This window comes from Oncorhynchus nerka, linkage group LG3 (assembly GCF_034236695.1).
Source record: "Oncorhynchus nerka isolate Pitt River linkage group LG3, Oner_Uvic_2.0, whole genome shotgun sequence".
Lineage (NCBI taxonomy): Eukaryota > Metazoa > Chordata > Actinopteri > Salmoniformes > Salmonidae > Oncorhynchus > Oncorhynchus nerka.
Window position 1 is genome coordinate 83,549,128 of NC_088398.1, and position 26,437 is coordinate 83,575,564.

Consider the following 26,437-nt stretch of genomic DNA (forward strand, 5'->3'; position numbering starts at 1 on the left):
CAGAGATAACAGAGAGACTATGAGGACAGAGATAACAGAGAGACAGTGAGGACAGAGATAACAGAGAGACTATGAGGACAGAGATAACAGAGACTATGAGGACAGAGATAACAGAGAGACACTGAGGACTGAGATAACAGAGAGACTGTGAGGACAGAGATAACAGAGAGACACTGAGGACAGAGATAACAGAGAGACTATGAGGACAGTGATAACAGAGATACTGAGGACAGTGATAACAGAGAGACTATGAGGACAGTGATAACAGAGAGACTATGAAACATAGCAGAAGCAGGTAGCGTTCCGCCTTGTGTGAACTTCTGCGATTCCCCTACGGACTGGTTTCCCAGTCAGATTTAGCCTCGACTAAGGAACACCTAAAGACGTAGGATATTGTTGAAGGACCGTAGGATATTGTTGAAGGACCGTAGGATATTGTTGAAGGACCGTAGGATATTGTTGAAGGACCGTAGGATATTGGTCAGACCCACCGAAGAAATTTGCAAAAGGATCCTGGCCTCCAAAGAATTCCTGAAACACTTCCTCTGGACTCCGGAATGTAAAGGTGAACCCTGGGAAGTCTTCTGGAGTGGGATGGCTACTGGAGCCTGGTGGGAGGGAGGGAGGGAGAGAAGGGATACATTTTGATTGATTCATATGGACACTACCAACATTGTTGATCAAAAACAGAACAGAATAGATTATGTAATTGTAGACAACTCTATAAAACTTGACATGCGTAAACCCCTGGTTCTATGAGAATACAGTGAGATGTCACTTATGGGATACGTCTTAGGGCAGGGTCACAAGCTCAAAGTATCCAATCACAAAGCGTCTGTTGGAGACAGACAGGTCGAGTGGCGAATGAGGTGAACAGCTCTCCTCCATAAACAAAAAGAGCCACAATGCCTGCCGATTGGTCACGAACGTACCACTCTTCCTTTTTACGGGAAAAAGTGGTCACACATCTCACAGAACCACGTGTACCTTATTATGGTGTATGGCCAATTCCCGTGACGCAGACCTGGTCTCCCCGAAACCGTTCTAACAGCCTTCCGAGGCTCCGAACACTGAGGACGGTATGAAGGTGCAATTAATTGCAGGAGGTCTCCCAAGACACAAAGTCTTGGTCACTCTTGTGCCATACACGTTCTATCCAAGTAGATGCTGGACATAAACAGTGGAAACGCCCTTCTTTTGAAGAATTAAATGGAGGCGGGTTGAAAGCATAAGCTCTAAGGCGAAACAATTGTAATTGCAAGGGTGTGATAACGCGCCCAGTCCAAGTGCGAAGAGATCTATGGTAGCTAGACATTATGGGCTAAAAAATGTAGACATTTTAAATCTGGGTTTATAAATATCCGGGTTCTGTAATCCTCTGTTTTGCTATAGTACAATCAGATCCGATCTGGCTGTTTTTTTGAGACTTTTTAATTTATTTGTTATTTTTTCAGAAAATAATCAGATAGGATCATTCTGATCCAGATGCCATAATTTGGCCTTTCTGTGATTTGAACAGGCACGTCGCCATCTACTGGACAGGTTGTGTTACTACTTCTCACACTGTCATAGGAAACAGAGATGAGTAAACTACATGAATAAAGATACCTAGATTTAAAAAAGAATAGAGCCTGCATATCCACTTATAAGTGCGTAGATGCATTTATTTGACACTTCTCAATATAACAACTGATCACATACCTATACTACAGTCAATTTAACATACCATAAGTAGGACTCGTACATCTCACTCGTACTTTCCTCAATGACAGGAGGTGAAGAGCGGATGACAGGGGATGACGGGGGGGATGACAGGGGATGACGGGGGGGATGACAGGGGATGACGGGGGATGACAGGGGATGACAGGGGAGATGACAGGGGATGACGGGGGTGACAGGGGATGACGGGGATGACAGCGGATGACGGGGGGATGACAGCGGATGACGGGGGGGATGACAGGGGATGACGGGGGGGATGACAGGGGATGACGGGGGGGATGACAGGGGATGACAGGGGAAGTGCCTGAAATGAAGATGGAGGGGCTCCTCCAGTGACGGAGAGCTGAGAGACCGTCCTCGGTCACCACTAGCTGACAGTTGCACAGCCGTTGGTGTTGGACACAGGCGAAGGGCAGTAAACCCAACGCTGAAAGCCTCTCCTTCTCAATAGTCCCTGTGGACACTACTGACACGGTGGAAACCATCAACCCCAGCACTCGGAGACACATTGTGAGCATGACGGAGCGCCCCCCCTTGCAGAACAGGGCAAGCCCAATAAGAGAGAGAATCCAGCTTAACGCCAGGTCTGGTTTGTCTTGAACTCTGTGGTTACGAGGAAAGACGTGCCTCAAAGCGCTTGCTGCTGTGTAGGGGACCAACGCAGGTAATTGACTATGTAGGCGGAGACTCTTGGTTCTCAGGGGCGGTAGTGCCGTCTCCACACACTTGCTGAACAAACAGGGAGTTGGTGCTAGCCTGAAGGGAACAGCTTAAAAGGCAAACCTGAGAAACCTCCCGTTAAAATAAGCATTCTTGCAGGTTTACTGAACTGAACCAGTCGCCTTGATGAATAGAGTGAGAGAGCACGTTGAAAGTAAGCATACGGCTCTGGCTCTCTACCGTTAATGGTAATGCTGTGATAGCCCCTTCGCTTAATCAACTGTTTTTTTTTCCTGCTCTAGTATGCGAGCCGAGTCGCCAATCGCTGTTCAAATGAAAACTCTGTTGAAAACGGGTGGTTTCATAGCAGTGAACTACATCCCTCTGTGACTGTGGACAAGACCCAGCGATGGACATGCGCTTCAAGACTCTAAATAGTCTAATGACTCTCACTCGCCGGGGGTGCCAGGGGTGCCCTTCTGGTGGCGTTGGAGAAAAGTTACCCCGTTATTTTGTATTTTTTGGGTCTGTGCTCTTGGTAAGCCGCATGGATGCGACAGATACTTATTGTTTGTGTCTGTCGGCGGTTGAAAGATTGGTATTTGGGGACAGTGATTGGTGGCGACTGAGGGACGAGCTGGGGCACGGGCGAGGGGGGGATTGAGTGAGTCTTCCCTGTGAGCAGATGCATAGAGATGAGGTGCTGAACGAGGGGTTTCAGAAGTATAGAAGTTGCCCCCTCCTTGCTTTGTGGAGGGGTAGACAAAGTTGCCACGGTACCTAGGTCTACAGGGTGAGAAGAAGTTTGAGGCTTCACCTTCAAACTTTTGTCGCATGGTAGCGTCAGAAGGCCCAAACAGTTTGTTAGCCGTGATAGCCTTTTCCTTGTCCGAGAGGTTGGGCAAGTTGAGCCCTTTGTGTGGTTAGCTAGCCTTGCAGCTAGCTAGCCAAGTTAGCTAAAGTCTTTGCGGCAAGGGCTAACCAAGGCTCAATAGCTAGCCATGTGGCGTTAGCTAAACTGAGACTGACATTCAGCAGTGTTAACCTCAAGGTCCTACATTCAGCAGTGTTAACCTCAAGGTCCTACATTCAGCAGAGTTAACCTCACGGTCCTAAATTCAGCAGAGTTAACCTCACGGTCCTACATTCAGCAGAGTTAACCTCATGGTCCTACATTCAGCAGTGTTAACCTCAAGGTCCTACATTCAGCAGAGTTAACCTCACGGTCCTACATTCAGCAGAGTTAACCTCACAGTCCTACATTCAGCAGAGTTAACCTCAAGGTCCTACATTCAGCAGAGTTAACCTCACGGTCCTACATTCAGCAGAGTTAACCTCACGGTCCTACATTCAGCAGAGTTAACCTCATGGTCCTACATTCAGCGGCGTTAACCTCAAGGTCCTACATTCAGCAGAGTTAACCTCAAGGTCCTACATTCAGCAGAGTTAACTTCAAGGTCCTACATTCAGCAGTGTTAACCTCATGGTCCTACATTCAGCAGAGTTAACCTCACGGTCCTACATTCAGCAGAGTTAACCTCAAGGTCCTACATTCAGCAGAGTTAACCTCAAGGTCCTACATTCAGCAGAGTTAACCTCAAGGTCCTACATTCAGCAGAGTTAACCTCAAGGTCCTACATTCAGCAGAGTTAACCTCAAGGTCCTACATTCAGCAGAGTTAACCTCAAGGTCCTACATTCAGCAGAGTTAACCTCACGGTCCTACACTCAGCAGAGTTAACCTCACGGTCCTACATTCAGCAGAGTTAACCTCACGGTCCTACATTCAGCAGAGTTAACCTCAAGGTCCTACATTCGGCAGAGTTAACCTCACGGTCCTACATTCAGCAGAGTTAACCTCACTGTCCTACATTCGGCAGAGTTAACCTCACGGTCCTACATTCAGCAGAGTTAACCTCACGGTCCTACATTCAGCAGAGTTAACCTCACGGTCCTACATTCAGCAGAGTTAACCTCACGGTCCTACATTCAGCAGAGTTAACCTCACGGTCCTACATTCAGCAGAGTTAACCTCACGGTCCTACATTCAGCAGAGTTAACCTCACGGTCCTACACTCAGCAGAGTTAACCTCACAGTCCTACATTCAGCAGAGTTAACCTCACGGTCCTACATTCAGCAGAGTTAACCTCACGGTCCTACATTCAGCAGAGTTAACCTCACGGTCCTACATTCAGCAGAGTTAACCTCACGGTCCTACATTCAGCAGAGTTAACCTCACGGTCCTACATTCAGCAGAGTTAACCTCAAGGTCCTACATTCAGCAGAGTTAACCTCATGGTTCCTCTGATAATGGGTAAGTTGCTTTTACACCTGCATTGTTTGCTGTTTGGGGTTTTAGGCTGGGTTTCTGTACAGCACTTTGAGATATCAGCTGATGTACGAAGGGCTATATAAATAAATTTGATTTGATTTGATTTGAGTGGGAAGACAGGAATCTAGTCGTGCTAAGGGGAGTTTTTTTAGTGAACGCAGTCACTTCCGCAAGGAAGACAGGCGAGAATGACCAGTTGGCGAACGAGTGGCTCCCTTTACGGAGGAGAGGGGCTAACCTCATTCGACACTTGACCTGTCTGTCTCCAACAGACGCTGTGTGATTGCATACTTGGAGCTTGTGACTCGTCCTAAGGCGTATCCCACGTGTTTTAGTAACAGAATCGCAAGAGATAGAACAGAGAAGATTCCTTCACCTGTGTTGTTGGGAATTCGCTCTTTGCCATAAGTATCATACGCCTCTCGTTTTCTCCCTGTAAAGAGAAGGAGACGTATTCTCACTGTTGTTAAACACGAAGTCCACAGAACAGTGGAGAAAGGGGTAATAATGAGGTTAATTATAGGTTTAAACCAGGTTGAGGTTGGTCTTACGGTCTGACAGAACTTCATAGGCCTCAGCCAGCTCCTTAAACTTCCTCTCTGCCTCCTCCTTGTTGTCTGGGTTCTTGTCCGGATGCCATCGCAGAGCCTGTTTCCTGTACCTGAACACACAAACACAGTGACATATTCAATACCACAAGTAACCATTTTCAAGAGCTACATTGTTGGCCTATAAAGGGGCCTTGACATGTATTAAAACAGAGTCTTATATTGAGAGCAATGTTTGAAGACAAAACTATTCCCTTTTGGAGGGGACAGCAAAACAGAGGACAAGCCTAAAAGACTATAGAAGACTATAGGAAACATACAGTGGGGCAAAAAAGTATTTAGTCAGCCACCAATTGTGCAAGTTCTCCCACTTAAAAAGATGAGAGAGGCCTGTAATTTTCATCATAGGTACACTTCAACTATGACAGACAAAATTAGAAAAAAATCCAGAAAATCACATTGTAGGATTTTTAATGAATTTATTTGCAAATTATGGTGGAAAATAAGTATTTAGTCAATAACAAAAGTTTCTCAATACTTTGTTATATACCCTTTGTTGGCAATAACAGAGGTCAAACGTTTTCTGTAAGTCTTCACTCGGTTTTCACACACTGTTGCTGGTATTTTGGTCCATTCCTCCATGCAGATCTCCTCTAGAGCAGTGATGTTTTGGGGCTGTTGCTGGAAACACGGACTTTCAACTCCCCTCCAAAGATTTTCTATGGGGTTGAGATCTGGAGACTGGCTAGGCCACTCCAGGACCTTGAAATGCTTTTACGAAGCCACTGCGTTCGTTGCCCGGGCGGTGTGTTGGGATCATTGTCATGCTGAAAGACCCAGCCACGTTTCATCTTCAATGCCCTTGCTGATGGAAGGAGGTTTTCACTCAAAATCTCACGATACATGGCCCCATTCATTCTTTCCTTTACACGGATCAGTCGTCCTGGTCCCTTTGCAGAAAAACAGCCCCAAAGCATGATGTTTCCACCCCCATGCTTCACAGTAGGTGGTGGTGTTTTTTGATGCAACTCAGCATTCTTTGTCCTCCAAACACGATGAGTTGAGTTTTTACCAAAAAGTTATATTTTGGTTTCATCTGACCATATGACATTCTCCCAATCTTCTTCTGGATCATCCAAATGCTCTGTAGCAAACTTCAGACGGGCCTGGACATGTACTGGCTTAAGCAGGGGGACACGTCTGGCACTGCAGGATTTGAGTCCCTGGCGGCGTAGTGTGTTACTGATGGTAGGCTTTGTTACTTTGGTCCCAGCTCTCTGCAGGTCATTCACTAGGTCCCCCTGTGTGGTTCTGGGATTTTTGCTCACCGTTCTTGTGATCATTTTAACCCCACGGGGTGAGATCTTGCGTGGAGCCCCAGATCGAGGGAGATTATCAGTGGTCTTGTATGTCTTCCATTTTCTAATAATTGCTCCCACAGTTGATTTCTTCAAACCAAGCTGCTTACCTATTGCAGATTCAGTCTTCCCAGCCTGGTGCAGGTCTACAATTTTGTTTCTGGTGTCCTTTGACAGCTCTTTGGTCTTGGCCATAGTTGGAGTTTGGAGTGTGACTGTTTGAGGTTGTGGACAGGTGTCTTTTATACTGATAACAAGTTCAAACAGGTGCCATTAATACAGGTAACGAGTGGAGGACAGAGGAGCCTCTTAAAGAAGAAGTTACAGGTCTGTGAGAGCCAGAAATCTTGCTTGTTTGTAGGTGACCAAATAATGTGATTTTCTGGATTTTTTTTTCTCATTTTGTCTGTCGTAGTTGAAGTGTACCTATGATGAAAATTACAGGCCTCTCGTCTTTTTAAGTGGGACAACTTGCACAGTTGGTGGCTGACTAAATACTTTGTTTCCCCACTGTATGCAGAAGACTGACAGGACACAACATCTGATGCAGGAGACAAAATCTGAGCATTGAGCTTAAAGAAAGAGAGGATCGTTGGTAACTCAATGCCCGTCCAGGTGGCAAAGAGAGAGAGAGACAGAGAGAGAGAGAGAGAGAGAGAGAGAGAGAGAGACAGAGAGAGAGAGAGAGAGAGAGAGAGAGAGAGAGAGAGAGACAGAGAGAGAGAGAGAGAGACAGAGAGAGAGTGAGAGAGAGAGTGAGAGAGATGTGTAATGTTTACTGTTAATTTTTGTTGTTTTTCACTTTATATATTCACTTTGTATGTTGTCTACCTCACTTGCTTTGGCAATGTTAACACATGTTTCCCATGCCAATAAAGCCCTTGAATTGAAAATTGAATTGAATTGAGAGAGAGAGAGAGAGAGAGACAGGGAGAGAGAGAGGGAGAGAGAGAGAGAGAGAGAGAGAGAGAGAGAGAGAGAGACAGATGGGGATGAATCATCCTTATTTAAACGGTGCTGAGTCATGAAACGGAGAGTGCATCCCAAATGGCATACTATTCCCTACATGCACTTGTGCACTTCCCTGTCTGCGTTGGTCAAAAGTAGTGCACTATATAGGGAATAGGGTGCCATAGGGCTCTGGAATAATGTAGTGCACAATATAGGGAATAGGGTGCCATAGGGCTCTGGTCTAAAGTAGGGCACTATGTACGGAATAGGGTGCCATAGGTACTCTGTAGGGTGCCATAGGGCTCTGGTCTAAAGTAGTGCACAATATAGGGAATAGGGTACCATAGGGCTCTGGTCTAAAGTAGTGCAATGTGTAGGGAATAGGGTATAAATTGGGATACAAAGGAGTAATTCATGTTTAAAAAGGTTTCTGTGTCTGTCCAGTAACTCTATCAGTCAGTATGGTTGAGTTATCAATAGCTACCGTAAGGATATACAGATAAACCTCACCAGTCTACTATTTAACCTGTAACTAGACAGATAAACCACACCAGTCTACTATTTAACCTGTAACTAGACAGATAAACCTCACCAGTCTACTATTTAACCTGTAACTAACTAGACAGATAAACCTCACCAGTCTACTATTTAACCTGTAACTAGACAGATAAACCTCACCAGTTTACTATTTAACCTGTAACTAGACAGATAAACCTCACCAGTCTACTATTTAACCTGTAACTAGACAGATAAACCTCACCAGTCTACTATTTAACCTGTAACTAGACAGATAAACCACACCAGTCTACTATTTAACCTGTAACTAACTAGACAGATAAACCTCACCAGTCTACTATTTAACCTGTAACTAGACAGATAAACCTCACCAGTCTACTATTTAACCTGTAACTAACTAGACAGATAAACCTCACCAGTCTACTATTTAACCTGTAACTAGACAGATAAACCTCACCAGTCTACTATTTAACCTGTAACTAGACAGATAAACCACATCAGTCTACTATTTAACCTGTAACTAACTAGACAGATAAACCTCACCAGTCTACTATTTAACCTGTAACTAACTAGACAGATACACCTCACCAGTCTACTATTTAACCTGTAACTAACTAGACAGATAAACCTCACCAGTCTACTATTTAACCTGTAACTAGACAGATAAACCTCACCAGTCTACTATTTAACCTGTAACTAGACAGATAAACCACACCAGTCTACTATTTAACCTGTAACTAGACAGATAAACCTCACCAGTCTACTATTTAACCTGTAACTAGACAGATAAACCTCACCAGTCTACTATTTAACCTGTAACTAGACAGATAAACCTCACCAGTCTACTATTTAACCTGTAACTAGACAGATAAACCACACCAGTCTACTATTTAACCTGTAACTAGACAGATAAACCACACCAGTCTACTATTTAACCTGTAACTAGACAGATAAACCTCACCAGTCTACTATTTAACCTGTAACTAACTAGACAGATAAACCTCACCAGTCTACTATTTAACCTGTAACTAGACAGATAAACCCCACCAGTCTACTATTTAACCTGTAACTAGACAGATAAACCTCACCAGTCTACTATTTAACCTGTAACTAGACAGATAAACCACATCAGTCTACTATTTAACCTGTAACTAACTAGACAGATAAACCTCACCAGTCTACTATTTAACCTGTAACTAACTAGACAGATAAACCTCACCAGTCTACTATTTAACCTGTAACTAACTAGACAGATAAACCTCACCAGTCTACTATTTAACCTGTAACTAGACAGATAAACCCCACCAGTCTACTATTTAACCTGTAACTAGACAGATAAACCACACCAGTCTACTATTTAACCTGTAACTAGACAGATAAACCACACCAGTCTACTATTTAACATGTAACTAACTAGACAGATAAACCTCACCAGTCTACTATTTAACCTGTAACTAGACAGATAAACCACACCAGTCTACTATTTAACCTGTAACTAACTAGACAGATAAACCTCACCAGTCTACTATTTAACCTGTAACTAGACAGATAAACCTCACCAGTCTACTATTTAACCTGTAACTAACTAGACAGATAAACCTCACCAGTCTACTATTTAACCTGTAACTAGACAGATAAACCACACCAGTCTACTATTTAACCTGTAACTAGACAGATAAACCTCACCAGTCTACTATTTAACCTGTAACTAACTAGACAGATAAACCTCACCAGTCTACTATTTAACCTGTAACTAGACAGATAAACCTCACCAGTCTACTATTTAACCTGTAACTAGACAGATAAACCACATCAGTCTACTATTTAACCTGTAACTAACTAGACAGATAAACCTCACCAGTCTACTATTTAACCTGTAACTAACTAGACAGATACACCTCACCAGTCTACTATTTAACCTGTAACTAACTAGACAGATAAACCTCACCAGTCTACTATTTAACCTGTAACTAGACAGATAAACCTCACCAGTCTACTATTTAACCTGTAACTAGACAGATAAACCACACCAGTCTACTATTTAACCTGTAACTAGACAGATAAACCTCACCCAGTCTACTATTTAACCTGTAACTAGACAGATAAACCTCACCAGTCTACTATTTAACCTGTAACTAGACAGATAAACCTCACCAGTCTACTATTTAACCTGTAACTAGACAGATAAACCACACCAGTCTACTATTTAACCTGTAACTAGACAGATAAACCACACAGTCTACTATTTAACCTGTAACTAGACAGATAAACCTCACCAGTCTACTATTTAACCTGTAACTAACTAGACAGATAAACCTCACCAGTCTACTATTTAACCTGTAACTAGACAGATAAACCCCACCAGTCTACTATTTAACCTGTAACTAGACAGATAAACCTCACCAGTCTACTATTTAACCTGTAACTAGACAGATAAACCACATCAGTCTACTATTTAACCTGTAACTAACTAGACAGATAAACCTCACCAGTCTACTATTTAACCTGTAACTAACTAGACAGATAAACCTCACCAGTCTACTATTTAACCTGTAACTAACTAGACAGATAAACCTCACCAGTCTACTATTTAACCTGTAACTAGACAGATAAACCCCACCAGTCTACTATTTAACCTGTAACTAGACAGATAAACCACACCAGTCTACTATTTAACCTGTAACTAGACAGATAAACCACACCAGTCTACTATTTAACATGTAACTAACTAGACAGATAAACCTCACCAGTCTACTATTTAACCTGTAACTAGACAGATAAACCACACCAGTCTACTATTTAACCTGTAACTAACTAGACAGATAAACCTCACCAGTCTACTATTTAACCTGTAACTAGACAGATAAACCTCACCAGTCTACTATTTAACCTGTAACTAACTAGACAGATAAACCTCACCAGTCTACTATTTAACCTGTAACTAGACAGATAAACCACACAGTCTACTATTTAACCTGTAACTAGACAGATAAACCTCACCAGTCTACTATTTAACCTGTAACTAACTAGACAGATAAACCTCACCAGTCTACTATTTAACCTGTAACTAACTAGACAGATAAACCTCACCAGTCAACTATTTAACCTGTAACTAACTAGACAGATAAACCTCACCAGTATACGATTTAACCTGTAACTAACTAGACAGATAAACCACACCAGTCTACTATTTAACCTGTAACTAACTAGACAGATAAACCACATCAGTCTACTATTTAACCTGTAACTAGAGAGAGAAACCTCACCAGTCTACTATTTAACCTGTAACTAACTAGACAGATAAACCACACCAGTCTACTATTTAACCTGTAACTAGACAGATAAACCTCACCAGTCTACTATTTAACCTGTAACTAACTAGACAGATAAACCACACCAGTCTACTATTTAACCTGTAACTAGACAGATAAACCTCACCAGTCTACTATTTAACCTGTAACTAGACAGATAAACCTCACCAGTCTACTATTTAACCTGTAACTAGACAGATAAACCTCACCAGTCTACTATTTAACCTGTAACTAACTAGACAGATAAACCACACCAGTCTACTATTTAACCTGTAACTAGACAGATAAACCTCACCAGTCTACTATTTAACCTGTAACTAACTATACAGATAAACAGTCTATAAACCTGTAACTAACTAGACAGATAAACCACACCAGTCTACTATTTAACCTGTAACTAGACAGATAAACCTCACCAGTCTACTATTTAACCTGTAACTTAACTAGACATATAAACCACACCAGTCTACTACTTAACCTGTAACTAACTAGACAGATAAACCTCACCTGTCTACTATTTAACCTGTAACTAACTAGACAGATAAACCACATCAGTCTACTATTTAACCTGTAACTAGAGAGAGAAACCTCACCAGTCTACTATTTAACCTGTAACTAACTAGACAGATAAACCTCACCAGTCTACTATTTAACCTGTAACTAACTAGACAGATAAACCACACCAGTCTACTATTTAACCTGTAACTAGACAGATAAACCTCACCAGTCTACTATTTAACCTGTAACTAACTATACAGATAAACCTCACCAGTCTACTATTTAACCTGTAACTAGACATATAAACCACACCAGTCTACTATTTAACCTGTAACTAACTAGACAGATAAACCTCACCAGTCTACTATTTAACCTGTAACTAACTAGACAGATAAACCACATCAGTCTACTATTTAACCTGTAACTAGACAGATAAACCTCACCAGTCTACTATTTAACCTGTAACTAACTAGACAGATAAACCACACCAGTCTACTATTTAACCTGTAACTAGACAGATAAACCTCACCAGTCTACTATTTAACCTGTAACTAACTAGACAGATAAACCACACCAGTCTACTATTTAACCTGTAACTAGACAGATAAACCACACCAGTCTACTATTTAACCTGTAACTAGACAGATAAACCTCACCAGTCTACTATTTAACCTGTAACTAACTAGACATATAAACCACACCAGTCTACTATTTAACCTGTAACTAACTAGACAGATAAACCTCACCAGTCTACTATTTAACCTGTAACTAACTAGACAGATAAACCTCACCAGTCTACTTTTAACCTGCAACTAACTAGACAGATAAACCTCACCAGTCTACTATTTAACCTGTAACTAACTAGACAGATAAACCTCACCAGTCTACTATTTAACCTGTAACTAACTAGACAGATAAACCTCACCAGTCTACTATTTAACCTGTAACTAGACAGATAAACCACACCAGTCTACTATTTAACCTGTAACTAACTAGACAGATAAACCACACCAGTCTACTATTTAACCTGTAACTAACTACACAGATAAACCTCACCAGTCTACTATTTAACCTGTAACTAGACAGATAAACCTCACCAGTCTACTATTTAACCTGTAACTAACTAGACAGATAAACCTCACCAGTCTACTATTTAACCTGTAACTAACTAGACAGATAAACCTCACCAGTCTACTATTTAACCTGTAACTAACTAGACAGATAAACCTCACCAGTCTACTATTTAACCTGTAACTGACTAGACAGATAAACCTCACCAGTCTACTATTTAACCTGTAACTAGACAGATAAACCTCACCAGTCTACTATTTAACCTGTAACTAACTAGACAGATAAACCACACCAGTCTACTATTTAACCTGTAACTAGACAGATAAACCTCACCAGTCTACTATTTAACCTGTAACTAACTAGACAGATAAACCACACCAGTCTACTATTTAACCTGTAACTAGACAGATAAACCTCACCAGTCTACTATTTAACCTGTAACTAACTATACAGATAAACCTCACCAGTCTACTATTTAACCTGTAACTTAACTAGACATATAAACCACACCAGTCTACTACTTAACCTGTAACTAACTAGACAGATAAACCTCACCAGTCTACTATTTAACCTGTAACTAACTAGACAGATAAACCACATCAGTCTACTATTTAACCTGTAACTAGAGAGAAAACCTCACCAGTCTACTATTTAACATGTAACTAACTAGACAGATAAACCTCACCAGTCTACTATTTAACCTGTAACTAACTAGACAGATAAACCACACCAGTCTACTATTTAACCTGTAACTAGACAGATAAGCCTCACCAGTCTACTATTTAACCTGTAACTAACTAGACAGATAAACCTCACCAGTCTACTATTTAACCTGTAACTAGACAGATAAACCCCACCAGTCTACTATTTAACCTGTAACTAGACAGATAAACCTCACCAGTCTACTATTTAACCTGTAACTAGACAGATAAACCACATCAGTCTACTATTTAACCTGTAACTAACTAGACAGATAAACCTCACCAGTCTACTATTTAACCTGTAACTAACTAGACAGATAAACCTCACCAGTCTACTATTTAACCTGTAACTAACTAGACAGATAAACCTCACCAGTCTACTATTTAACCTGTAACTAGACAGATAAACCCCACCAGTCTACTATTTAACCTGTAACTAGACAGATAAACCACACCAGTCTACTATTTAACCTGTAACTAGACAGATAAACCACACCAGTCTACTATTTAACATGTAACTAACTAGACAGATAAACCTCACCAGTCTACTATTTAACCTGTAACTAGACAGATAAACCACACCAGTCTACTATTTAACCTGTAACTAACTAGACAGATAAACCTCACCAGTCTACTATTTAACCTGTAACTAGACAGATAAACCTCACCAGTCTACTATTTAACCTGTAACTAACTAGACAGATAAACCTCACCAGTCTACTATTTAACCTGTAACTAGACAGATAAACCACACCAGTCTACTATTTAACCTGTAACTAGACAGATAAACCTCACCAGTCTACTATTTAACCTGTAACTAACTAGACAGATAAACCTCACCAGTCTACTATTTAACCTGTAACTAACTAGACAGATAAACCTCACCAGTCAACTATTTAACCTGTAACTAACTAGACAGATAAACCTCACCAGTATACGATTTAACCTGTAACTAACTAGACAGATAAACCACACCAGTCTACTATTTAACCTGTAACTAACTAGACAGATAAACCACATCAGTCTACTATTTAACCTGTAACTAGAGAGAGAAACCTCACCAGTCTACTATTTAACCTGTAACTAACTAGACAGATAAACCACACCAGTCTACTATTTAACCTGTAACTAGACAGATAAACCTCACCAGTCTACTATTTAACCTGTAACGAACTAGACAGATAAACCACACCAGTCTACTATTTAACCTGTAACTAGACAGATAAACCACACCAGTCTACTATTTAACCTGTAACTAGACAGATAAACCTCACCAGTCTACTATTTAACCTGTAACTAGACAGATAAACCTCACCAGTCTACTATTTAACCTGTAACTAACTAGACAGATAAACCACACCAGTCTACTATTTAACCTGTAACTAGACAGATAAACCTCACCAGTCTACTATTTAACCTGTAACTAACTATACAGATAAACCTCACCAGTCTACTATTTAACCTGTAACTAACTAGACAGATAAACCACACCAGTCTACTATTTAACCTGTAACTAGACAGATAAACCTCACCAGTCTACTATTTAACCTGTAACTTAACTAGACATATAAACCACACCAGTCTACTACTTAACCTGTAACTAACTAGACAGATAAACCTCACCTGTCTACTATTTAACCTGTAACTAACTAGACAGATAAACCACATCAGTCTACTATTTAACCTGTAACTAGAGAGAGAAACCTCACCAGTCTACTATTTAACCTGTAACTAACTAGACAGATAAACCTCACCAGTCTACTATTTAACCTGTAACTAACTAGACAGATAAACCACACCAGTCTACTATTTAACCTGTAACTAGACAGATAAACCTCACCAGTCTACTATTTAACCTGTAACTAACTATACAGATAAACCTCACCAGTCTACTATTTAACCTGTAACTTAACTAGACATATAAACCACACCAGTCTACTATTTAACCTGTAACTAACTAGACAGATAAACCTCACCAGTCTACTATTTAACCTGTAACTAACTAGACAGATAAACCACATCAGTCTACTATTTAACCTGTAACTAGAGAGAGAAACCTCACCAGTCTACTATTTAACCTGTAACTAACTAGACAGATAAACCACACCAGTCTACTATTTAACCTGTAACTAGACAGATAAACCTCACCAGTCTACTATTTAACCTGTAACTAACTAGACAGATAAACCACACCAGTCTACTATTTAACCTGTAACTAGACAGATAAACCACACCAGTCTACTATTTAACCTGTAACTAGACAGATAAACCTCACCAGTCTACTATTTAACCTGTAACTAACTAGACATATAAACCACACCAGTCTACTATTTAACCTGTAACTAACTAGACAGATAAACCTCACCAGTCTACTATTTAACCTGTAACTAACTAGACAGATAAACCACTCACCAGTCTACTTTTAACCTGCAACTAACTAGACAGATAAACCTCACCAGTCTACTATTTAACCTGTAACTAACTAGACAGATAAACCTCACCAGTCTACTATTTAACCTGTAACTAACTAGACAGATAAACCTCACCAGTCTACTATTTAACCTGTAACTAGACAGATAAACCACACCAGTCTACTATTTAACCTGTAACTAACTAGACAGATAAACCACACCAGTCTACTATTTAACCTGTAACTAACTACACAGATAAACCTCACCAGTCTACTATTTAACCTGTAACTAGACAGATAAACCTCACCAGTCTACTATTTAACCTGTAACTAACTAGACAGATAAACCTCACCAGTCTACTATTTAACCTGTAACTAACTAGACAGATAAACCTCACCAGTCTACTATTTCACCTGTAACTAACTAGACAGATAAACCTCACCAGTCTACTATTTAACCTGTAACTGACTAGACAGATAAACCTCACCAGTCTACTATTTAACCTGTAACTAGACAGATAAACCTCACCAGTCTACTATTTAACCTGTAACTAACTAGACAGATAAACCACACCAGTCTACTATTTAACCTGTAACTAGACAGATAAACCTCACCAGTCTACTATTTAACCTGTAACTAGACAGATAAACCTCACCAGTCTACTATTTAACCTGTAACTAACTAGACAGATAAACCACACCAGTCTACTATTTAACCTGTAACTAGACAGATAAACCTCACCAGTCTACTATTTAACCTGTAACTAACTATACAGATAAACCTCACCAGTCTACTATTTAACCTGTAACTTAACTAGACATATAAACCACACCAGTCTACTACTTAACCTGTAACTAACTAGACAGATAAACCTCACCAGTCTACTATTTAACCTGTAACTAACTAGACAGATAAACCACATCAGTCTACTATTTAACCTGTAACTAGAGAGAGAAACCTCACCAGTCTACTATTTAACATGTAACTAACTAGACAGATAAACCTCACCAGTCTACTATTTAACCTGTAACTAACTAGACAGATAAACCACACCAGTCTACTATTTAACCTGTAACTAGACAGATAAGCCTCACCAGTCTACTATTTAACCTGTAACTAGACAGATAAACCTCACCAGTCTACTATTTAACCTGTAACTAACTAGACAGATAAACCACACCAGTCTACTATTTAACCTGTAACTAGACAGATAAACCTCACCAGTCTACTATTTAACCTGTAACTTAACTAGACATATAAACCACACCAGTCTACTACTTAACCTGTAACTAACTAGACAGATAAACCTCACCAGTCTACTATTTAACCTGTAACTAACTAGACAGATAAACCACATCAGTCTACTATTTAACCTGTAACTAGAGAGAGAAACCTCACCAGTCTACTATTTAACCTGTAACTAACTAGACAGATAAACCTCACCAGTCTACTATTTAACCTGTAACTAACTAGACAGATAAACCACACCAGTCTACTATTTAACCTGTAACTAGACAGATAAACCTCACCAGTCTACTATTTAACCTGTAACTAACTATACAGATAAACCTCACCAGTCTACTATTTAACCTGTAACTTAACTAGACATATAAACCACACCAGTCTACTACTTAACCTGTAACTAACTAGACAGATAAACCTCACCAGTCTACTATTTAACCTGTAACTAACTAGACAGATAAACCACATCAGTCTACTATTTAACCTGTAACTAGAGAGAGAAACCTCACCAGTCTACTATTTAACCTGTAACTAACTAGACAGATAAACCTCACCAGTCTACTATTTAACCTGTAACTAGACAGATAAACCTCACCAGTCTACTATTTAACCTGTAACTAACTAGACAGATAAACCACACCAGTCTACTATTTAACCTGTAACTAGACAGATAAACCACACCAGTCTACTATTTAACCTGTAACTAACTAGACATATAAACCACACCAGTCTACTATTTAACCTGTAACTAACTAGACAGATAAACCTCACCAGTCTACTATTTAACCTGTAACTAACTAGACAGATAAACCTCACCAGTCTACTTTTAACCTGCAACTAACTAGACAGATAAACCTCACCAGTCTACTATTTAACCTGTAACTAACTAGACAGATAAACCTCACCAGTCTACTATTTAACCTGTAACTAACTAGACAGATAAACCTCACCAGTCTACTATTTAACCTGTAACTAGACAGATAAACCACACCAGTCTACTATTTAACCTGTAACTAACTAGACAGATAAACCACACCAGTCTACTATTTAACCTGTAACTAACTACACAGATAAACCTCACCAGTCTACTATTTAACCTGTAACTAGACAGATAAACCTCACCAGTCTACTATTTAACCTGTAACTAACTAGACAGATAAACCTCACCAGTCTACTATTTAACCTGTAACTAACTAGACAGATAAACCTCACCAGTCTACTATTTCACCTGTAACTAACTAGACAGATAAACCTCACCAGTCTACTATTTAACCTGTAACTGACTAGACAGATAAACCTCACCAGTCTACTATTTAACCTGTAACTAGACAGATAAACCTCACCAGTCTACTATTTAACCTGTAACTAACTAGACAGATAAACCACACCAGTCTACTATTTAACCTGTAACTAGACAGATAAACCTCACCAGTCTACTATTTAACCTGTAACTAGACAGATAAACCTCACCAGTCTACTATTTAACCTGTAACTAACTAGACAGATAAACCACACCAGTCTACTATTTAACCTGTAACTAGACAGATAAACCTCACCAGTCTACTATTTAACCTGTAACTAACTAGATAAACCTCACCAGTCTACTATTTAACCTGTAACTAGACAGATAAACCTCACCAGTCTACTATTTAACCTGTAACTAACTATACAGATAAACCTCACCAGTCTACTATTTAACCTGTAACTAGACAGATAAACCTCACCAGTCTACTATTTAACCTGTAACTAGACAGATAAACCACACCAGTCTACTATTTAACCTGTAACTAGACAGATAAACCTCACCAGTCTACTATTTAACCTGTAACTAGACAGATAAACCACACCAGTCTACTATTTAACCTGTAACTAGACAGATAAACCACACCAGTCTACTATTTAACCTGTAACTAGACAGATAAACCTCACCAGTCTACTATTTAACCTGTAACTAACTAGACAGATAAACCACACCAGTCTACTATTTAACCTGTAACTAGACAGATAAACCTCACCAGTCTACTATTTAACCTGTAACTAACTAGACAGATAAACCTCACCAGTCTACTATTTAACCTGTAACTAGACAGATAAACCACACCAGTCTACTATTTAACCTGTAACTAGACAGATAAACCTCACCAGTCTACTATTTAACCTGTAACTAGACAGATAAACCTCACCAGTCTACTATTTAACCTGTAACTAACTAGACAGATAAACCACACCAGTCTACTATTTAACCTGTAACTAGACAGATAAACCTCACCAGTCTACTATTTAACCTGTAACTAACTATACAGATAAACCTCACCAGTCTACTATTTAACCTGTAACTAACTAGACAGATAAACCACACCAGTCTACTATTTAACCTGTAACTAGACAGATAAACCTCACCAGTCTACTATTTAACCTGTAACTTAACTAGACATATAAACCACACCAGTCTACTACTTAACCTGTAACTAACTAGACAGATAAACCTCACCTGTCTACTATTTAACCTGTAACTAACTAGACAGATAAACCACATCAGTCTACTATTTAACCTGTAACTAGAGAGAGAAACCTCACCAGTCTACTATTTAACCTGTAACTAACTAGACAGATAAACCTCACCAGTCTACTATTTAACCTGTAACTAACTAGACAGATAAACCACACCAGTCTACTATTTAACCTGTAACTAGACAGATAAACCTCACCAGTCTACTATTTAACCTGTAACTAACTATACAGATAAACCTCACCAGTCTACTATTTAACCTGTAACTTAACTAGACATATAAACCACACCAGTCTACTATTTAACCTGTAACTAACTAGACAGATAAACCTCACCAGTCTACTATTTAACCTGTAACTAACTAGACAGATAAACCACATCAGTCTACTATTTAACCTGTAACTAGAGAGAGAAACCTCACCAGTCTACTATTTAACCTGTAACTAACTAGACAGATAAACCACACCAGTCTACTATTTAACCTGTAACTAGACAGATAAACCTCACCAGTCTACTATTTAACCTGTAACTAACTAGACAGATAAACCACACCAGTCTACTATTTAACCTGTAACTAGACAGATAAACCACACCAGTCTACTATTTAACCTGTAACTAGACAGATAAACCTCACCAGTCTACTATTTAACCTGTAACTAACTAGACATATAAACCACACCAGTCTACTATTTAACCTGTAACTAACTAGACAGATAAACCTCACCAGTCTACTATTTAACCTGTAACTAACTAGACAGATAAACCTCACCAGTCTACTTTTAACCTGCAACTAACTAGACAGATAAACCTCACCAGTCTACTATTTAACCTGTAACTAACTAGACAGATAAACCTCACCAGTCTACTATTTAACCTGTAACTAACTAGACAGATAAACCTCACCAGTCTACTATTTAACCTGTAACTAGACAGATAAACCACACCAGTCTACTATTTAACCTGTAACTAACTAGACAGATAAACCACACCAGTCTACTATTTAACCTGTAACTAACTACACAGATAAACCTCACCAGTCTACTATTTAACCTGTAACTAGACAGATAAACCTCACCAGTCTACTATTTAACCTGTAACTAACTAGACAGATAAACCTCACCAGTCTACTATTTAACCTGTAACTAACTAGACAGATAAACCTCACCAGTCTACTATTTCACCTGTAACTAACTAGACAGATAAACCTCACCAGTCTACTATTTAACCTGTAACTGACTAGACAGATAAACCTCACCAGTCTACTATTTAACCTGTAACTAGACAGATAAACCTCACCAGTCTACTATTTAACCTGTAACTAACTAGACAGATAAACCACACCAGTCTACTATTTAACCTGTAACTAGACAGATAAACCTCACCAGTCTACTATTTAACCTGTAACTAGACAGATAAACCTCACCAGTCTACTATTTAACCTGTAACTAACTAGACAGATAAACCACACCAGTCTACTATTTAACCTGTAACTAGACAGATAAACCTCACCAGTCTACTATTTAACCTGTAACTAACTATACAGATAAACCTCACCAGTCTACTATTTAACCTGTAACTTAACTAGACATATAAACCACACCAGTCTACTACTTAACCTGTAACTAACTAGACAGATAAACCTCACCAGTCTACTATTTAACCTGTAACTAACTAGACAGATAAACCACATCAGTCTACTATTTAACCTGTAACTAGAGAGAGAAACCTCACCAGTCTACTATTTAACATGTAACTAACTAGACAGATAAACCTCACCAGTCTACTATTTAACCTGTAACTAACTAGACAGATAAACCACACCAGTCTACTATTTAACCTGTAACTAGACAGATAAGCCTCACCAGTCTACTATTTAACCTGTAACTAACTAGACAGATAAACCTCACCAGTCTACTATTTAACCTGTAACTAGACAGATAAACCCCACCAGTCTACTATTTAACCTGTAACTAGACAGATAAACCTCACCAGTCTACTATTTAACCTGTAACTAGACAGATAAACCACATCAGTCTACTATTTAACCTGTAACTAACTAGACAGATAAACCTCACCAGTCTACTATTTAACCTGTAACTAACTAGACAGATAAACCTCACCAGTCTACTATTTAACCTGTAACTAACTAGACAGATAAACCTCACCAGTCTACTATTTAACCTGTAACTAGACAGATAAACCCCACCAGTCTACTATTTAACCTGTAACTAGACAGATAAACCACACCAGTCTACTATTTAACCTGTAACTAGACAGATAAACCACACCAGTCTACTATTTAACATGTAACTAACTAGACAGATAAACCTCACCAGTCTACTATTTAACCTGTAACTAGACAGATAAACCACACCAGTCTACTATTTAACCTGTAACTAACTAGACAGATAAACCTCACCAGTCTACTATTTAACCTGTAACTAGACAGATAAACCTCACCAGTCTACTATTTAACCTGTAACTAACTAGACAGATAAACCTCACCAGTCTACTATTTAACCTGTAACTAGACAGATAAACCACACCAGTCTACTATTTAACCTGTAACTAGACAGATAAACCTCACCAGTCTACTATTTAACCTGTAACTAACTAGACAGATAAACCTCACCAGTCTACTATTTAACCTGTAACTAACTAGACAGATAAACCTCACCAGTCTACTATTTAACCTGTAACTAACTAGACAGATAAACCTCACCAGTATACTATTTAACCTGTAACTAACTAGACAGATAAACCACACCAGTCTACTATTTAACCTGTAACTAACTAACAGATAAACCACATGTCTACTATTTAACCTGTAACTAGACAGATAAACCTCACCAGTCTACTATTTAACCTGTAACTAACTAGACAGATAAACCACACCAGTCTACTATTTAACCTGTAACTAGACAGATAAACCTCACCAGTCTACTATTTAACCTGTAACTAACTAGACAGATAAACCACACCAGTCTACTATTTAACCTGTAACTAGACAGATAAACCACACCAGTCTACTATTTAACCTGTAACTAGACATATAAACCTCACCAGTCTACTATTTAACCTGTAACTAGACAGATAAACCTCACCAGTCTACTATTTAACCTGTAACTAACTAGACAGATAAACCACACCAGTCTACTATTTAACCTGTAACTAGACAGATAAACCTCACCAGTCTACTATTTAACCTGTAACTAACTATACAGATAAACCTCACCAGTCTACTATTTAACCTGTAACTAACTAGACAGATAAACCACACCAGTCTACTATTTAACCTGTAACTAGACAGATAAACCTCACCAGTCTACTATTTAACCTGTAACTAACTAGACATATAAACCACACCAGTCTACTATTTAACCTGTAACTAACTAGACAGATAAACCTCACCAGTCTACTATTTAACCTGTAACTAACTAGACAGATAAACCACACCAGTCTACTATTTAACCTGTAACTAGACAGATAAACCTCACCAGTCTACTTTTAACCTGCAACTAACTAGACAGATAAACCTCACCAGTCTACTATTTAACCTGTAACTAACTAGACAGATAAACCACACCAGTCTACTATTTAACCTGTAACTAGACAGATAAACCTCACCAGTCTACTATTTAACCTGTAACTAACTATACAGATAAACCTCACCAGTCTACTATTTAACCTGTAACTTAACTAGACATATAAACCACACCAGTCTACTACTTAACCTGTAACTAACTAGACAGATAAACCTCACCAGTCTACTATTTAACCTGTAACTAACTAGACAGATAAACCACATCAGTCTACTATTTAACCTGTAACTAGAGAGAGAAACCTCACCAGTCTACTATTTAACCTGTAACTAACTAGACAGATAAACCACACCAGTCTACTATTTAACCTGTAACTAGACAGATAAACCTCACCAGTCTACTATTTAACCTGTAACTAACTAGACAGATAAACCACACCAGTCTACTATTTAACCTGTAACTAGACAGATAAACCACACCAGTCTACTATTTAACCTGTAACTAGACAGATAAACCTCACCAGTCTACTATTTAACCTGTAACTAACTAGACATATAAACCACACCAGTCTACTATTTAACCTGTAACTAACTAGACAGATAAACCTCACCAGTCTACTATTTAACCTGTAACTAACTAGACAGATAAACCTCACCAGTCTACTTTTAACCTGCAACTAACTAGACAGATAAACCTCACCAGTCTACTATTTAACCTGTAACTAACTAGACAGATAAACCTCACCAGTCTACTATTTAACCTGTAACTAACTAGACAGATAAACCTCACCAGTCTACTATTTAACCTGTAACTAGACAGATAAACCACACCAGTCTACTATTTAACCTGTAACTAACTAGACAGATAAACCACACCAGTCTACTATTTAACCTGTAACTAACTACACAGATAAACCTCACCAGTCTACTATTTAACCTGTAACTAGACAGATAAACCTCACCAGTCTACTATTTAACCTGTAACTAACTAGACAGATAAACCTCACCAGTCTACTATTTAACCTGTAACTAACTAGACAGATAAACCTCACCAGTCTACTATTTCACCTGTAACTAACTAGACAGATAAACCTCACCAGTCTACTATTTAACCTGTAACTGACTAGACAGATAAACCTCACCAGTCTACTATTTAACCTGTAACTAGACAGATAAACCTCACCAGTCTACTATTTAACCTGTAACTAACTAGACAGATAAACCACACCAGTCTACTATTTAACCTGTAACTAGACAGATAAACCTCACCAGTCTACTATTTAACCTGTAACTAGACAGATAAACCTCACCAGTCTACTATTTAACCTGTAACTAACTAGACAGATAAACCACACCAGTCTACTATTTAACCTGTAACTAGACAGATAAACCTCACCAGTCTACTATTTAACCTGTAACTAACTATACAGATAAACCTCACCAGTCTACTATTTAACCTGTAACTTAACTAGACATATAAACCACACCAGTCTACTACTTAACCTGTAACTAACTAGACAGATAAACCTCACCAGTCTACTATTTAACCTGTAACTAACTAGACAGATAAACCACATCAGTCTACTATTTAACCTGTAACTAGAGAGAGAAACCTCACCAGTCTACTATTTAACATGTAACTAACTAGACAGATAAACCTCACCAGTCTACTATTTAACCTGTAACTAACTAGACAGATAAACCACACCAGTCTACTATTTAACCTGTAACTAGACAGATAAGCCTCACAGTCTATAAACCTGTAACCAGATAAACCTCACCAGTCTACTATTTAACCTGTAACTAACTAGACAGATAAACCACACCAGTCTACTATTTAACCTGTAACTAGACAGATAAACCTCACCAGTCTACTATTTAACCTGTAACTAACTAGACAGATAAACCTGTAACTAACTAGACAGATAAACCTCACCTGTCTATTTTAACCTGTAACTAACTAGACAGATAAACCACATCAGTCTACTATTTAACCTGTAACTAGAGAGAGAAACCTCACCAGTCTACTATTTAACCTGTAACTAACTAGACAGATAAACCTCACCAGTCTACTATTTAACCTGTAACTAACTAGACAGATAAACCACACCAGTCTACTATTTAACCTGTAACTAGACAGATAAACCTCACCAGTCTACTATTTAACCTGTAACTAACTATACAGATAAACCACACCAGTCTACTATTTAACCTGTAACTAACTAGACATATAAACCACACCAGTCTACTATTTAACCTGTAACTAACTAGACAGATAAACCTCACCAGTCTACTATTTAACCTGTAACTAACTAGACAGATAAACCACATCAGTCTACTATTTAACCTGTAACTAGAGAGAGAAACCTCACCAGTCTACTATTTAACCTGTAACTAACTAGACAGATAAACCACACCAGTCTACTATTTAACCTGTAACTAGACAGATAAACCTCACCAGTCTACTATTTAACCTGTAACTAACTAGACAGATAAACCACACCAGTCTACTATTTAACCTGTAACTAGACAGATAAACCACACCAGTCTACTATTTAACCTGTAACTAACTAGACATATAAACCACACCAGTCTACTATTTAACCTGTAACTAACTAGACAGATAAACCTCACCAGTCTACTATTTAACCTGTAACTAACTAGACAGATAAACCTCACCAGTCTACTTTTAACCTGCAACTAACTAGACAGATAAACCTCACCAGTCTACTATTTAACCTGTAACTAACTAGACAGATAAACCTCACCAGTCTACTATTTAACCTGTAACTAACTAGACAGATAAACCTCACCAGTCTACTATTTAACCTGTAACTAGACAGATAAACCACACCAGTCTACTATTTAACCTGTAACTAACTAGACAGATAAACCACACCAGTCTACTATTTAACCTGTAACTAACTACACAGATAAACCTCACCAGTCTACTATTTAACCTGTAACTAGACAGATAAACCTCACCAGTCTACTATTTAACCTGTAACTAACTAGACAGATAAACCTCACCAGTCTACTATTTAACCTGTAACTAACTAGACAGATAAA

At 38.9% G+C, this 26,437-nt stretch overlaps 1 protein-coding gene across 3 annotated transcripts in view; it reads right to left on the reverse strand.

Moving 5' to 3' along the window:
• The window catches only part of LOC115124546 (dnaJ homolog subfamily B member 6-like), a 75,837-nt gene that overhangs the window by 38,390 nt on the left and 11,010 nt on the right, over positions 1–26,437 (reverse strand). For all 3 annotated transcript variants that reach the window (XM_065016229.1, XM_065016223.1, XM_065016216.1), the window contains exons 3-5: positions 5,263–5,372; positions 5,088–5,144; positions 492–608 (exon numbers count right to left, since the gene is read on the reverse strand). In XM_065016229.1, coding sequence (XP_064872301.1) covers positions 492–608; positions 5,088–5,144; positions 5,263–5,372 — 284 coding nt within the window. The remainder of the gene's footprint in view (positions 1–491; positions 609–5,087; positions 5,145–5,262; positions 5,373–26,437) is intronic.